The sequence below is a fragment of the Octopus sinensis genome, linkage group LG11 (genome assembly GCF_006345805.1).
Source record: "Octopus sinensis linkage group LG11, ASM634580v1, whole genome shotgun sequence".
Lineage (NCBI taxonomy): Eukaryota > Metazoa > Mollusca > Cephalopoda > Octopoda > Octopodidae > Octopus > Octopus sinensis.
In genome coordinates this window covers 20,435,121-20,452,692 of record NC_043007.1, presented here as the reverse complement: position 1 = coordinate 20,452,692, position 17,572 = coordinate 20,435,121, and the positions used below count along the sequence as shown (strand labels likewise).

At 38.0% G+C, this 17,572-nt stretch overlaps 1 protein-coding gene across 1 annotated transcript; it reads left to right on the top strand.

Annotated features, from left to right (window-relative positions):
• Positions 1-398: 398 nt before the first annotated feature.
• LOC115217483 (dnaJ homolog subfamily C member 17-like) lies at positions 399-17,349 on the top strand. The gene is made up of 11 exons (XM_029787192.2): positions 399-555; positions 4,004-4,073; positions 7,619-7,677; positions 8,215-8,302; positions 9,713-9,789; positions 10,500-10,617; positions 11,558-11,586; positions 12,953-13,030; positions 15,128-15,208; positions 16,124-16,246; positions 17,013-17,349. The coding sequence occupies exons 1-11, from the start codon at positions 481-483 to the stop codon at positions 17,187-17,189; spliced, it is 975 nt and encodes a 324-aa protein (XP_029643052.1). The 5' UTR covers positions 399-480; the 3' UTR covers positions 17,190-17,349.
• Positions 17,350-17,572: the final 223 nt, after the last annotated feature.

Sequence of the window (17,572 nt, the reverse complement as noted above, 5' to 3'; positions counted from 1 at the left end):
CGCAACTATCGCTGAAGTGTTATTACCTCCCTTTCATGTAGCTTTCCCGGAATTTTCGGTTTTTCATTCATTCGTATTTTTTTAATGAAACACAAACACATTTTTGCTATTAAACCATGGCAGTAATCGATATTATAAAATATAAATTTTAAAAAAAGATCCCTCAAATATAAATGACATTTGTTTACTATTTTCCCTGAAATCGTACAATTTCTGTAGACAAGTTATCAATAAAGCCATACCTCTTTCTTAGTGGCTGTTTCATCTATTTCAAGAAGAGAATATAAAATTTATATTTTATTATTTATGAAATTAAATTAAATGTATTAATGACGAAAATTTGGATGAAACTAAATTATAATTTACGCAACTATCGCTGAAGTGTTATTACCTCCCTTGCATATTGCTTTCCCGGAATTTTCGGTTTTTCATTCATTTGTCTTTCTTCAACGAAACACAAACACACTTTTACTACGAACCATGGCAGCAACCGATATTACGAAATTAGATCTATATTCTCTCCTCCAAATAGATGAAACAGCCACTAAGAAAGAGGTATGGCTTTATTGTTGACCTGTCTACAGAAATTTTACGATTTGGGAGAAAATAGTAAACAAATGTTGTGGTACACGTGAGCACTGTATACAATAATTTCATTATTATTATTATTATAAATGTCATTTGTAGTTACATTCACATCGGGAATAATTAGAAAGAATAATGGAAATTATAAATATTTATGAAGGCGGCGAGCTGGCAGAATCGTTAGCACGCCGGGCGAAATGTCTAGCGGTATTTCGTCTGTCGTTAACGCTGAGTTCAAATTCTGCCGAGGTCGACTTTGCCTTTCATTGTTTCGGGGTCGATAAATAAAGTACCAGTTTCGCACTGTCCCCTCTGTGTTTTTAGCCCCTTGTGGGTAGAAAAGAAATAGGAAATTATAAACATTTACGATATTACTTTTGTTGTGTCTGGGGAGAGTCATTTTCATTTTGTGCCTTACAATGTAACACATTCACCGGTAAAATTTCTACTTATTTCTTATTTTTATTTTCCTAAAATTTTCGTTGCGTCTTACAACTTTTTCAATAGTCTTGACTATTGAAAAGGTTTCAAAACGCAACGGAAATTTTACCGGTGAGTGTGTTACATTATAAGAGGCACAAAAAGGAAATAACTCTCCCCAGATACAACAGAATGTGCTTCAACACACGAACTCATATAAAGAATCTTGCAAACCAGATCCAAGAACGAGATATAACTTTTACTTCCCGGATAAGTTTAAATGAAATATTTCCCCAGACACAACAGAATAAGCTTCAACACACGAACTCATATAAAGAATCTTGCAAACCAGATCCAAGAACGAGATATAACTTTTACTTCCCGGATAAATTTAAATGAAATATTTGGTCAATCTTCTATTGGCGATCTTTCGGTACAAGTACTGCCAATTATAAACCCACGTGGGTTTATTTACATTTCTGAAGAAAAAAGTAACCCTTTTCTCCCACCCCTAATCCAAACTCTAACCCTAACCCCACATATATATATATATATATATATATATATATATATATATATATATATATATATATACATATAAACTTTACAGAAAGTGACGATCTTCTTCAGATGTAAACAAACAGACTTGGCAGTTATGGTACTTGTACCGAAAGATGTCTCTTGGTAACCTTAGCTCCATGGAGCGATTTGCTAATATCTTACTTTGAAACTGAGGAAGTTTGCGAAAATATTTACAACCTTCGAAAGTATGAATTCAAATTTAAATATTCCAGCTTATCGATTAAATGCGGATTTTGAACTTGTATGTAGTCTTACTGGATTATACAACCAGAGAAGAAGTTTACTTTTTGTTTTGGGTTTTAATAATGTATTTTTTAAAGTGGATCTGTGATGGAAAGAACCCTAATGTTTGGTGCAAAGAAAGGATGGCGCTGTTTCGCTCCTTTTTAAACATTGCGTTAATGGGTAAGATTTACCGATGTTTCAAGTTAATGAGTGACCTTTAATAAATGAGACTAAACCAAGTTTCAGAGGGATACAAGCAATTATATTTGTATATTTGATAGGAATCTAAAATTTGTATATTTGATTTGTACATTACTGCATATACTTTATACGCACTTTTTGCCAAGTTGTGGTGCACCTGAGCACTGTATACAACAATTTCATTATTATAATAACGCCAAAAGGCTGCTAGAATTCTAACCAGAAGTACCGTATTTAACGTGTATAAGGAACCCCCTAATTTTTGGGGCTTAAAATTTGGAAAAGAGATTTTTTAAAGGGATTATAATACTATCCATGTATAAGAAACTCCCATATTTTTTAACCTAATTTTTGACAAAAAAGTGTTCCTTAAAATACGTTAATTAGGCAAAGTGTTTGATATTTAGTTTCAGGTCTACTATGTAATGGAGATAGTATGTCTGAGAGAAAGAGAAAAAGAAACATATGACCGGTGTATTTTAGAACATGTTCTGAATATAGTCAAGTTGTTTGACTCCAAGTCAACCCAAGTCAGGCAGCTCTTTCTTCAAAGAGGTTTCAACTGTAACTGACCTCTCAAACATCATTCTTCGGACTATTATGTAATGAGTAGTAAGGTGCGATTTGAAGGAAATTTGGCTGCTACTTTTAGCAGGTCTTGTGATCATATAGAGCAGTAGTTCTCAACCATTTTTACCTTTGGATCCTTTTGATTCCTATTTTACTCGGGTGGACCCCCATTCCCATCTAATCATCATCATCGTTTAACGTCCGCTTTCCATGCTAGCATGGGTTGGACGGTTCAACTGGGGTCTGGCAAGCCCGAAGGCTGCACCAGGCCAGTCAGATCTGGCAGTGTTTCTACAGCTGGATGCCCTTCCTAACGCCAACCACTCCGAGAGTGTAGTGGGTGATTTTATGTGCCACCGACACAGGTGCCAGACGAGGCTGGCAGACGGCCACGCTCGGATGGTGTTTTTTATGTGCCACCGACACAGGTGCCAGACGAGGCTGGCTGACGGCCACGCTCGGATGGTGTTTTCTTATGTGTCACCGACACAGGTGCCAGACGGGGCTGGCGGACGACCACGCTCGGATGGTGTTTGTTACGTGCCTTCAGCACGGAGGCCAGTCGTTGCGGTACTGGCTACGATCACGTTCGGATGGTTTTCTTATGTGCCACCGGCACTGGTACCACAAGGATACAAATTCCATTGATGTTCATCTATTTTGATTTAAAAAAAAAAATTCTATTATATTTTTATAAACAATTGCAGCATGGAAGGTGTTTATAAGCCATTTAAGAAACACACAAAATCCGTTAGATTCACTTCAACATTTAAATTTAAGTTGTCAAAATATTTTCGGCGCTTTGAGACCGCGACCTGTTCACTGACAAAATTCCGTGCTAAACACCATACACGCTGCAATTGTTTTCGTTCCAGCACACGATCTCAGATCAGGTCACTTGCTATGCAAGTACATCTCCGTAATATACTTTTATAATTTTTAGGAATTGTATAAGAAATTGTCAAAATATTTTTGGCCGATTGCCAGAGCCACCTCGACTGGCTTCCGTGCCGGTGGCACGTAAAATGCACCAATCTGATCATGGCTGCTGGCAGCCTCCCCTGGCACGTAAAAAGCACCCACTACACTCACGGAGTGGTTGGCGTTAGGAAGGGCATCCAGCTGTAGAAACACTGCCAAATCAGACTGGAGCCTGGTGCAGCCTCCTGGCTTCCCAGATCCCCAGTCGAACAGTCCAACCCCTGCTAGCATGGAGAATGGACGTTAAACGATGATGATGATTTTGTGTATTGCAACAAAATCTTATATGGACACCCCAGGGGCCTTGTGGACCTTTCTTGTACAGACTATTTGAAACAAGAACATATCGTTATGAAGCTGCTTTAAGTTGAATGAAAAGTTTGAATGGAATTTTACTTGTACGTAATGTTTATTTGTTCTTTTATTTTTTTTCCCCCAGATTATTTCAGCCTACAGAAAAAAAGCTCTGAAATGCCATCCTGATAAAAATCCAGATAATGCAAACGCAGGTGAGAAATCCATTTGGAAAAATTCATTGTAATCCAAATTGTAATAATGATTAATACATTTTAAAATAACAAACTGATATGGCGTGGATATACATGTCTGGCGTAAAATATTATTACACAAATAAATAGGCGCAGGAGTGGCTGTGTGGTAAGTAGCTTGTTTACCAACCACATGGTTCAGTCCCACTGCGTGGCACCTTGGGCAAGTGTCTTCTCCTATAGCCTTGGGCCGACCAAAGCCTTGTGAGTGGATTTGGTAGACAGAAACTGAAAGAAGCCTGTCGTATATATGTATATATATATATATATATGTATGTGTGTGTTTGTGTGTCTGTGTTTGTCCCCCTAGCATTGCTTGACAACCGATGCTGGTGTGTTTACGTCCCTGTAACTTAGCGGTTCGGCAAAAGAGACCGATAGAATAAATACTGGGCTTACAAAAGAATAAGTCCTGGGGCCGACTTGCTCGATTAAAGACGGTGCTCCAGCATGGCTGTAGTCAAATGACTGAAACAAGTAAAAGAGTAAAAGAGAGAGAGGTGGTTGTAGTTATGTAAAAATAACCTATTATAGACACATGTTAACACTGTATTCACTTCATATTACTCAAATGTAGGTACAATACTCAATAGTCACTGTTCAGCTACTGACGGTTCACTCATTTCTTCTGTAATCGGTGAGTCTCTCTTCAGACATGCTGAGGTGTTTGGGATTCTCCCATAACACAAACATATAATGCAATAATGATAATGTATGTTGATACACATTCAGTAATAATACATAATGGTGAGGTTTTATATCGATACCAGACTGCATATTTATAGTAGAAGAGGTATAATCTTACGGATTTTAGATGAAATAAAAGACAAAATCAACCTCTTAATAATTTATTCTGTTGTGTCTGGAGGGAATCATTTCTTTTTGTGCCTTATTATGTAACACACTCACCGGTAAAATTTCCACTTTTTTTCTTATTTCTCTTTTTTTCTTTTTTTACTTGTTTCAGTCATTTGACTGCGGCCATGCTGGAGCACCGCCTTTTTAGTCGAGCAAATCGACCCCGGGACTTATTCTTTGTAAGCCCAGTACTTATTCTATCGGTCTCTTTTGCCGAACCGCTAAGTGACGGGGACGTAAACACACCAGCATCGGTTGTCAAGCGATGTTGGGGGGACAAACATACACACATATATATATATATATATACATATATACGACAGGCTTCTTTCAGTTTCCGTCTACCAAATCCACTCACAAGGCATTGGTCGGCCCGGGGCTATAGCAGAAGACACTTGCCCAAGATGCCACACAGTGGGACTGAACCCGAAACCATGTGGTTGGTTAGCAAGCTACTTACCACACAGCCACTCCTGCACCTATTTATATTTTCCTAAAATTTCCGTTGCATTTTGCAACCTTTTCAATAGTTTTGACTCTCAAAATTATTGAAAAGGTTGCAAGATGCAACGAAAACCTTAGAAAAATTAAAAAGAAATAAGTGGAAACTCCACCGGTGAACGTGTTAAACCACAAGGCACCAAAAGAGAATGACTCTCCCCAGACGCAACAGTATATGCTTCAACCTTTTCAATAGTTTTGACTCCCAAAACTATTGAAAAGGTAGCAAGACGCAACGAAAATTTTAGAACAATAAAAATAAGAAAAAGGTGGAAATTTTACCGGTGAGTGTGTTGCATAATAAGGCACAAAAAGAGAATGACTCTCCCTAGACACAACAGAATATGCTTCAACACACAAACTCATATAAAGAATTTTGCAAACCAAATCCAAAAACGAAACTTAATAATTTAATTATAGATTTTAGACGGAATCATCATCATCATCGTTTAACGTCTGTTTTCCATGCTAGCATGGGTTGGACGGTTCAGCTGGGGTCTGAGAAGCCAGAAGGCTGTGCCAGGCCCAGTCTGATCTGGCAGTGTTTCTACAGCTGGATGCCCTTCCTAATGCCAACCACTCCGTGAGTGTAGTGGGTGCTTTTTACGTGCCACCTGCACAGGTGCCAGGGGAGGCTGGCAAACGGCCACGCTCGGATGGTGCTTTTTACGTGCCACAAGACAAAATCAACCTCCTTAATATTTAAACTCTTAGAATGTAATGATAAATAATAGCTGCAATAATAATTTAATTATTGATTGGAAGAGCAATTGATGAGAGCGACAGGAATAGGCTGAATGCAAAAAAATAGAGTTGGAGGAGATTAGAGTGCAACAGAGGATGAGAGGCAAAAAAGAAATTGTAGGTGCAGGTTTGACTTTATTTTGAAAAAGATTACGAACACTGTGGCACCCTCAGGATCTATCTTTACTGTAGTAATTGACCAATTACTTCCGAGTAAAGAATGGTGGGTAGAGATATTACAGGAGCAGATCATATGTGCGAGTTAGTGTAAATTGTTTGTGACGTTTAGCGAGTGAAGGGAGATAACTCCCTACAGCGACGTGACAGGAAATTTAACCATTCACTAACTGATTATTTGATTTAAGTGCTGCAGTCGATATAATTGATTAGACAATCTGAAGGTCTTGTCCCAGCGTAGTTAAAGTCCAATGAATGAAACTGTAAAAGAAGATATAGGCCCCAGTCTGGTCTGGCAGTGTTTCTAACGCCAAATCAATAATTTGATACAACCTGAGATTGGTGCATTTTTGGTGGATAAATTGTTTAGTTCCAGGTCTACCTTGATCAGTCGGAGCCTTTCTAGCTGTGACCATCCCCTCTTTTTGTTCACCAGATTACTTTCTCCACTTTAGTTGCCCTTATTTAAGACTGTATGGCATGAAGTGAGGGAGATTTAGATGCTATTTCAAGCAGATCAAGTGAAGCCCTTTATTTGTCATTAAGTGTTTGTTTAATTACTCCAAGGTTATATACTTTTTAGTAAGCGCTCGACTAACCATCCATAGATGCTATTCTCATTTAACATAAAACAATAGCACAAATGTCTAAGTTTACAAAAGCATACAACTTCTGCTAACACGAATGATAACATTTCCAGAAAGAAGAAATTCCTAATATGTGACAGTTGAGGAAGCAGGTTGACAGAATCATTAGCATACCTGGCAAATTGCTTAGTAGCATTTCATTCATCTTAATGTTCTGAGTTCAAGTTCTGTTGAGGTCTACCTTGCCTTTCATCCTTTAGGGGTTGATAAAGTAAGTACTTATTTCTTTACTACCCACAAGGGGCTAAACACAGAGAAGACAAACAAGGACAGATAAACGGTTTAAGTCGATTATATCGACATCAGTGCGTAACTGGTACTTATTTAATCAACCCCGAAAGGATGAAAGGCAAAGTCGACCTTGGCGGAATTTGAACTCAGAACGTAACAGCAGACGAAATACCGCTAAGCACTTCACCCGGCGTGCTAACGATTCTGCCAGCTAGCCACCGTTGATAAAGTAAGTACCAGCTGAACACAGGAGTTGATGGCATCAACTTACCCACTTGCCCAAAATTGCTGGCTTTGTGACAAAATTTGAAATCAATATTACCGTGATTTTTTCTTCTTATATTCCAGCACTAGAGTTTCAACAGTTATCCAAGGCTCTTGAAGTTTTAACCGATATATCAGCGAAGGTAAGTTTTCAGTGTATTTGTGCAAAACTGATACACACACATATCTATATATATATATCTATATCTATATATTTTTCCATGGGTATGAGTAAGTATTTCATTTATGTCTTATGTATTTATCGCTGAGGAGGGGAAAATTCTTATGAATTAACCCCGAAATTGGGACCAATACGATAAAAATGGATTTTTTAGAAATTTCTATTGGCTTGTTTTGAGACGCATAAATTATAATGGTTATTGACAATTTTGTCTTATTTCGGCATATTTGGCATTAGAATTTTACTTTTGCCCTTATTTTATAAGTTATTTATAAATTTAACCTTTAAAGGTATTTTTTGATATGCTGGCCATTGATAAAATTTTATCCTACATTAGTTGTGTATATCTATGTATATATAGTGTGGGTAATGTGATTAAAAAGACAACTGTTCCGGGTTTCATCTTATTGTTTATAAATATGCTTTTGATTTTTTAATGTTTTTATAGTTGAATGAATATTTTATTTCACAATTAAATACATAAAATATTTTCTATCAGGCAGCATATGACAAGATATGGCGAGCTAAAAAGGCTGCCATTATAAGAAATAAGGAACTTGACAGTAAACGGAAAAAACTCAAAGAAGGTGAATAGTTTTAAACTGACTGATGTCTTTTACTTTGTTATATATATACATAAAAACATATGTATTTTAAGATCTAATATGTATTTGCCCCACAGCAAGACATCTGTACCTGCCTCTCTATCATACTTTAATCCAGTGCTTTTCAACCTTTTTGCTGGAGTGGAACCCCAAGGAAACATTCCACTGGCTCGAGGAACCCCTGTGCAATAATTTAATAGTCTTATACACACATATCTGCACAGGAGAATTAAAAATTACTATTGATTTTAGCATTTTTGTAACTTCTTGCGGAACCCATGGACTGTACTGGCAGAACCCTAAGGTTCCACGGAACACTGCTCTAATCTCTCATAATTTGACATAAAGCCACTTCCCTCAATACAACAACACCTTGCTCAATTGTGGGGTTTTGTCTTGTGAGTTACTTGGAGAACTCACTGGTGTTGGTGCCATGTAACAAGCATCCAGTACCCTCTGTAAAATGATTGCTGTTTGGAAACTATGAAGGTTATCCAGCTATGGAACCTTGCCGTAGCAGACATTGGAGTTTGGCACAGTCCCCTGGATTGCCAACTCCTGTCAAACCATCCAACCCATGTCAGTATGCATAAATACGATGGGCTTCTTTTAGTTTCTGTCTACCAAATCCATTTACAAGGCTTTTGGTGAACCCAGGGCTATATTAGAGGATACTTGCCCAATGTACCACACAGTAGGACTGAACCCAAGACTGCATGATTGGTAACAAGATCCTTAACCACACACCCACACTTGCACCTATCAAATAGTAGGCTGCTATGATCCGAAATCATTGTTATATCTTTGGACTATTTAAGGCTTCATGCATATTTGATAACTTGCAGTGTAAGTGAATATATTAGATTTGTTTTGAATGCTTAGTTAATAATTAACATGTTGTATAGAGTGTTTGGCTTTTAAAATTATTATTTAACCCTTTCATTACCAACCCGGCTGAAACCGGCTCTGGCTCTGAGTACAAATGTCTTGTTTTTATAAGTTTTGAATTAAAATCTTCCACCAAACCTTAGACACAATTTATGTTCCAAACACTAGCTGAATGATAACTAAGTTATTTTGCTAAATTCGTTGTTATATTTAAAGTAATTGAAAGAAACACAGGGCATCTCAACAGAAATACGGTAACGAAAGGGTTAATAATCATTGTAAATTCTTTGTTGAATTCTCATCAAAATCTCATAGCTGTAAGATAATGCATGATTAATTTAAAACAATGTGAATTAAAAAAAAAGCATTAATTTTAACAGAGTGATGTTAATGCTAAGAGGTTAAACAACTGCTCCAGAATAAAAGGAGAAAAATCATTCCAAAATATTAAACATTTATTCTTGTCATCAACATAAAGTTCCATATTTTTTTTATATTTTCAAGACTTAGAAGCCCGAGAAAATGCTTATGAGCAACAGAAAGCGAAAGAAGCTGCATCGTATATAAATTTACAAGCTGAGGTGAGAATATGACTTGTTTCCTAAAAACTATTAAAACCTCTTTATTTATTGGTGGGTAATGGAAGATTGGACATCAAAAACAGGATTTTAAACAAATAACCTTTACACAGGAGTGGCTGTGTGGTAAGTAGCTTGCTTACCAACCACACCGTTCCAGCTTCAGTTTGACTGCGTGGCACCTTGGGCAAGCCTCAAGCAGACCAAAGCCTTGTGAGTGGATTTGGTAGGCGGAAACTGAAAGAAGCCCGTTGGATATATATATGTGTTTGTGTGTCTGTTGATAACCGATGCTGGTGTGTTTACGTCCCCAGCAAAAGAGACTGATACAATAAGTATTAGGCTTACAAAGAATAAGTCCTGGGGTTGATTTGCTCGACTAAAGGCGGTGCTCCAGCATGGCCACAGTCAAATGACTGAAACAAGTAAAAGAGTAAAAGCTAGTCATTTTATTAAGACAAAAATGGATGCTATTACATTACTTAAAAGTGGAGATATGTAATGTAAATTAATTAATTATAACACCTGCTCAAGCTGAATATGAAAGTTTTTGTTTGATTACTAGAAATATTTTGATTTGTGAATCATGAATCGTGAAAATTAAGAAGACTAACAACACCTGAATGGATTTGATTAAAAAACGAAGAATGATAGGTATTTGTTACGAACCTTAAAACTAATGATTCAACTTTTTTTTCTGTTTTGTTTTGCAGATTGAACGTTTACAGAAAGAAGGTTCTAAATTATTGGCGGAAGAACAAGAATATCTAAAAGAACAAATGAAGCAGGAAAAAATGAATGAGGAAGAGTCAAAACACGAGATAAATGAAAGTAATTAGTAATATATTTCTTTATATATATATATCATCATCGTTTAATGTCCGTTTTCCGCGCTAGCACGGGTTGGATGGTTCGACCGGGGTCTGGGAAGCCAGGGGCTGCACCAGGCTCCAGTCTAATCTGGCAGTGTTTCTACAGCTGGATGCCCTTCCTAACGCCAACCACTCCACGAGTGTAGTGGGTGCTTTTTACGTGCCAGAGGAGTCTGGCATCGGCCACGATTGGTTGGTGCTTTTAACGTACCACCGGCACAGAAGCCAGTCGAGGCGGTGCTGGCATCGGCCACGTTCGGATGGTGCTTTTTACGTGCCACCAGCAGAGAAGCCAGTCGAGGCGGCACTGGTACGACTGGCTTCAATGCCGATATATACATATATATATAGGTGTAGGAGTGGCTGTGTGGTAAGTAGCTTGCTTACAAATCACATGGTTCTGGGTTCAGTCCCACTGCGTGGCACTTTGGACAAGTGTCTTCTACTATAGCTTCGAGCCAACCAAAGCCTTGTGAGTGGATTTGGTAGGCAGAAACTGAAAGAAGCCTGTAGGTGGAGTTACCAATTTATAAGTATAGTTGGCTATGTATGGACATGTAACTATAAGTTACATGTGAGCTTATATAGTTGTCATTTAACCCTTTAGAATTCAGATTAATTTGGCAAAAATAGTCCTTATTTATTCACATTTAAAAAAAAATTATCAGATATTATTTTGTAGCTTCCAGATAGGAAAGACGTAATTGCTTATTTTAAGAATGACATTGCAGGGTAGGTGTGAGATGCTGGTTCTGGCCAGTTTGAGCATAAAATGTGTAGAATATTTGGGCCGGATACAGCCGGTTTAAACACGAAAGGGTTAATTGCTTGTATTGTTGCTGTCATGAACTGGTTTCTTATATCATTTATATATAGATTATATTTCTTTTTGTGTTTAGCTTCATCGGAGCTGCTTCCCCGATTAAAGGTAATTTAATTTTAAATCTATTTAACTATTTTTGAAGAAAAACATGTTTGTAATTATCATCATCATCATCGTTTAACGTCTGCTTCCCATGCTAGCATGGGTTGGACGGTTTTGACTGAGGGCTGGCGAACCAGATGGCTGCACCAGGTTCCAGTCTGATCTGGCAGAGTTTCTACAGCTGGATGCCCTTCCTAACGCCAACCACTCCGTGAGTGTAGTGAGTGCTTTTTACGTGCCACTGGCACAGGGCCAGTCAGGTGGTACTGGCAACGACCTCGCTCGAATCTTTTTACACATGCCACCAGCACAGGTGCCAGTAATATTTGTAACTTTCACTGTTGAGTTAACTGTGGATGTAACTATGATATTAGCTGTGGTTTGTAGCGTGTCATAAATTTAGGTTGATATTTTCTGATTCAAGGTGAAAGCAACTCAGTCTATTTGCATTTTTTGATTGGCAGCTAAGTGCAGTTAATGTGACCTGTTTTAGACATGGTTGCAGATGTGTCTTTCCTGTCAAATTCCCTAGCGACAGGTATTTAAAGGGAAAAATTTGACCAGTCAGTCACCGGCTGACGCTCGCTGATGATACATCGAAGAGGCCAGGGAACAGAAGAAAGAAGACATGCACCCAACACTAGAGCTGAAGACACCTCTGAAGGGGTTTATAAGTATATATAAAGCTGAAGTTGTCTGTGTATGGCAGGTTTGGTAATCTTCAGCTAACACTATCTCCTCCAAGACCCTGCGGTGCAAGTTGACCAAAATTGAGAGTATTATAAAAGAAGGCTTGCTCTTCCTTCTGTAGAAGATAAAATTCAAATCGGACCATGTTAACACCAAAAATTATTTACATCAAAAAGGTGCTTCTTTTTCTATGAAAATCCCTATTTTTTACCATTTTTTGACTGCTGTGTTTCCATTTTTCGGTGTATTTCAACCAGAAAAATGTTCACTTTAAGAGATAACAAGCTACATAATGCAAAATTTTTACTTTTCAAAAATTCCAATTCTAAAGGGTCAAAACAAACCTGAGCAACGCTGGGTGATACTGCCAGTTGCTGATAAATCTCTCTCAAATCACTTCCTACCTTCAAGGATAGATTGAGCAATGTTGTCCTAGATATACAGAAGGCTAGATGGTCATGGCTGGAAGATTTTTGATCAGTGATGACTTGGAGCTAGATTAAAACAATGATAACGATAACAGTAATTATTCCTCAATTGGTTATAAGGAGACGAGATATCTTGATGGGTCTGTTTGGTGACTGAAGTGTACTTCAAATAATTTGAGAAAAAGGAAGGGATCTGAATCTGTCCAGATTAAATATTGCATAAATTATTTCTTTTTCTCTAATTTTCAAAGATCAAATGGAAATCCAAAAAAGGAGATATTTCAAATGGTGGCTATACGGCAGATATTTTGGAGGAATTGTTTTCTAAGGTAAGATCTTCAAATATACATTTAGATTCTGAAGAGTAGCTTCAAACACATTATTCATATTTTTGGAGGTTTTGCGAATTAAATTTTCAGGAAAAAAAAATCCTAATTGTTCAGCAAAATGAAGGGTTTTATTTTCAAATTCTTATGATTAATATCTTGTTATCCATGAAGACACCATTGGAGACTTAGTGTTGTTATTGAGTGGAATAATGAAGCATAAATTCTTCACGTTACCTTAAACATCTATTTCTCAACGTTATTCAATCAAAAATGTCATCCATAAGTAACTTAATCCCTCATTTGCATTGCCTCTCAACATCATCTTCATTTAATGTATTTTCCATGTTGGCATGAATTGGATGGTTTCTCAGGAGTTGGCAAGGCCAGGGGCCACACCACTTCCATAATCTGTTTTGGCTTCGTTTCTATAGCTGGATCTCCTTCCTAACACCAACAACATTACAGAGTGTACTGGGTGCTTTTTACATGGCACCATCACTAGTGATTTTTATGTGGCCACATCACCAGTGCTTTTTACTTGGCATTAGTACCAATGCTTTTAGGTATGGATGGCATGTAAAAAAACACCATTCGAGTGTGATCGTTACCTGTGTCACCTTACTGGCACTTGTGCTGGTAGCACGTGAAAAAACATTTGAGCGAGGTCATTGCCAGGGCCACTAGACTGGCTCCTGTGCAGGTGGAACATAAAAGGCACCATTTGAGCGTGGCCGTTGCCAGTGCCCCCTGACTGGTCCTCGTGCCGGTGGCACGTAAAAGCACCCACTACACTCTCGGAGTGGTTAGCAATTAGGAAGGGCATCCAGCTGTAAAAACTCTGCCAGATCAGATTGGAGTCTGGTGCAGCCATCTTGTTTGCCAGACCTCAGTCAAATCGTCCAACCCATGCTAGCATGGAAAGCAGTCGTTAAACGATGATGATGATGATGATCTCAGTGGAGGCCAGACACACTAGTTTCCTTGCTCGAAAACACAGTTGCTCTGTATATCAATGAGACAATCTTGTATGATATCTCTACACTTGTGCAACACAGTTAAAACACTTAAGGTTGCTAGGAATGATATATTTTATTTCTCATGGCGATGCTACATGTACCTCCCTGACAGCAAAACATTTGTTCTTGTCCATCTGTCGCAATTTTACCCTTCATTACCTGGGCATAAATCCACCATCCTCAATACTACACCACCCCTCCCTCATGGGGTCTTATGGATTACCTGGTAACTTTACTGGTGCCAGTGCCAGGTAAGAACCATTCAGTACACTCTGTAAAGTGGTTGGTGTTAGAAATGGCATCCATCTGTAGAAACCATGCCAAAGTAGACTTTGGAGCTTGGCATTGTCCTCTGGTTGACCAGGTTCTGTCAAAGAATCCGACCCATTCAAGCATGGAAAATAGACATTAGATGGTGATAATTACTTCTTTAGGAACAAAAAAATACTTATGATGTGATTGAACCTTCTAAAGTTCAAATGCAATTTACATATCTATTTCTTTATTGCCCACAAGGGGCTAAACATAGAGGGGACAAACAAGGACAGACAAATGGATTAAGTCGATTACATCGACCCCAGTGTGTAACTGGTACTTTATTTATCGACCTTGGCGGAATTTGAACTCAGAATGTAACGTCAGACGAAATACGGCTACACATTTTATCCGGCATGCTAACGATTCTGGCAGCTTGCCGCCCTTTTATGTGGGGCTTGTCGTGGTTGGAGAGCTTAATATCTAAGATAGTGCTGCTGCTACACAAACTCAATCAACTACAACTAAAAATCCCATCTGACCTGTGGATGTTAAACAATGTTGATGATGCAAACATTTATTGATTCGTAAATGTATTCCCATTTTCAATCAGTAATATATAAATGCATTATCTTAACCTTTTGCATGCTTAGATGCATCATGGCACAGTACGAATTTCCTCCCCTGTAGCTGCAGGTGCATTTATCGCATTGAGAGGGGAGAAAACTCATATGGTGACATGGTGTGCCTACTGCATGCTAAAGGTTGATACTATAAGATGCTGGTGACTGTCTTTAAATGCCTTTGTAATTCTGTTTCTTTGAAGTATGGGGAAGTTACCGCCCTGGTTGTATCGAGTAAGAAAAATGGAAGTGGAATTGTGGAGTTCAAGACCCTGACTATGGCTGTAAGTAAAAATAAATCTTTTTGATAAATTTATTGTTATATTTTGGATTACACTGGGCCCATGAGCCTGGCTAGGCTTGAAAAGGGTGCATAAATAAAAAAAAAAATTAAAATGAGCATTATATTTTGACAGAATAATGTGAATGCTAAAGAGTTGAAATGATGATGTGACTTTTTTTCATTATTTCATCCTTCTTGTGCAGGTATGGCTTGCGTATGATTTTGTAAGTAAGAAAAAACAAACATACCACCACACATATAAACAGAAGTGGGGGTTCTTTTCTGGTGTGTAACTACAAATCAATTGATTGTAAAGACTTGTAGATCATGATTTTTGCTCTTCAAGCGTGATCGTTATCAATGTCGCTTCAGTGGCACGTGTAAAAAGATTCGAGCGAGGTCATTGCCAGTACCGCCTGACTGGCCCCTGTGCCGTGGCACGTAAAAGGGCACCATTTGAGCGTGATCGTTACCAACGTCGCCTTACTGACACCTGTGCCAGTGGCATGTGTAAAAAGATTCAAGCGAGGTCATTGCTAGTACCGCCTGGCTGCCCCTCCCCCCCCCATGCCGGTGGCACCATAAAAAGCACCCACTACACTCTCGGAGTGGTTGGCGTTAGGAAGGGCATCCGGCTGTAGAAACTCTGCCAAATCAAGATTGGAGCCTGGGGCAGCCATCTGGTTCGCCAGCCCTCAGTCAAAATCGTCCAACCCATGCTAGCATGGAAAGCGGACGTTAAACGATGATGATGATGATGATGATGATTTACTCCCTCAAGTTCCATTCCTATTAAATAAAGGTTGTGTGTGTGTTTTAGAGATGTAGGAGAGTTATTTGAACCGTAAAACTATGGGTTGTATTCATATTTCTGTTTTCTTTAAACACAGATATAATTTTTTTCTGACTTCTGCAGCAAAAAGCCTTATTGTGTGAACATGGACTTGAGGACAACCCATTAACTTTGTCGTGGATCGATGCACCACCCCCATCTGCTGTGCCTGAATGCAACAATGAAACAGAAAAGATGCCTCACAAAGTAAGCTAGACTTTGATACATTTTAGTTTTACTGGTAAAAATTGTGTTTGTTTAGCTAAACTGTTGTCTTGATTTTCCAATGTCCAAAGTTGTGTACTGCCATTTTGACTAGTTAGAAGTGGGTGCTTTTACGTGCCACCGGCACGAGGGCCAGTCAGGCAGTACTGGCAACGGCCACGCTCAAATGGTGCTTTTTACGTGCCACCTGCACAGGAGCCAGTCCAGCGGCACTGGTGATGACATATATATATATATATATATATATATATATATATATCTTAGTCAGTCAGTGGAGGGACTCCACTACCTCATATGTTCTTAAAATTTAAATCCACATCTTTGTCTATATATCTACCTTCTCTATAATGTTATCAATTAATATGAAAGCTTTTATATTAATGGAAAACCTCTATAATTGGCTGATGAGTACTCAGCATCTTAAATCTGTTGTAATACTTACAACATTTAATAAAATGATGTAGTATGAAACGATCGTACCAAATTACCGGAGTCATTCTTGTTGCTTATTTTGATTATAATCAGCCCATGGATTTTTATGAATAACACCATACAAAATTCTGGTGAATCTAAATTGAGTACCATATTCATTTGAATCTACAGTTTTGCTGAACTTATATATATATATATATATATATATAGGGGGAGCGTCCAATAACACTATATTTGTTCCACGTCCTGGCATTGGTTGTGTTTTTTCTTTGTTCATGTTTGGATTAACTATTTATATATATTTATATATTTACAGACACCAACTCCGTTGGCTTTCCAGGCTGATTCTTATCAAGCTGATTCTTACCAGCCGATGACCTCTGACGAAAGAGCCTTTGAAAGTTTGGTTCTGCGTAGACTTCGACAGGCTGAAGAAAGGAAAAGACTTACTGAACAGATACTGAAGGAAGATGAAGATGAAGCAAAGACTTAGCTTCAATCTAAGACAACCATTTCTGCTTTGTTCTGGAACATTCTGATACAGTAAACAATTGATTCTTTGTTTACGTGCCAATTTGATATTTTGTCAAAGGAATTTCTTCTCTTCCATGAAGAGGCTAATTAATCTAATAAAATAATAATAATGAATGTCATTAATTGTGATTAATAAATTTCTATGGAAAAATATTTTAATTTTAATAATGATTTCTTTGGGGGAATTTTCTTTGTTTATTTCTTATATTTTGTGATTAACATGTTTTAGGATGGTGGCTTGGCAGAATTGTTTGAGCATTGAATAAAATACTTTGCAGTATTTATTCCTGCTCTGTATGTTCGGAGTTCAAATCTTGTCATGGTTTAGTGGTTAGGGTGTTG

Excerpts from the sequence above, each read along its gene's own strand:
- LOC115217483 (XM_029787192.2), top strand. The coding sequence starts at position 481 with ATGGCAGCAACCGATATTACGAAATTAGATCTATATTCTCTCCTCCAA. Across the intron at positions 7,678-8,214 it reads TAACCGATATATCAGCGAAG|GCAGCATATGACAAGATATG; the intron begins GTAAGTTTTCAG and ends ATTTTCTATCAG. Across the intron at positions 10,618-11,557 it reads AAAACACGAGATAAATGAAA|CTTCATCGGAGCTGCTTCCC; the intron begins GTAATTAGTAAT and ends TTTTGTGTTTAG.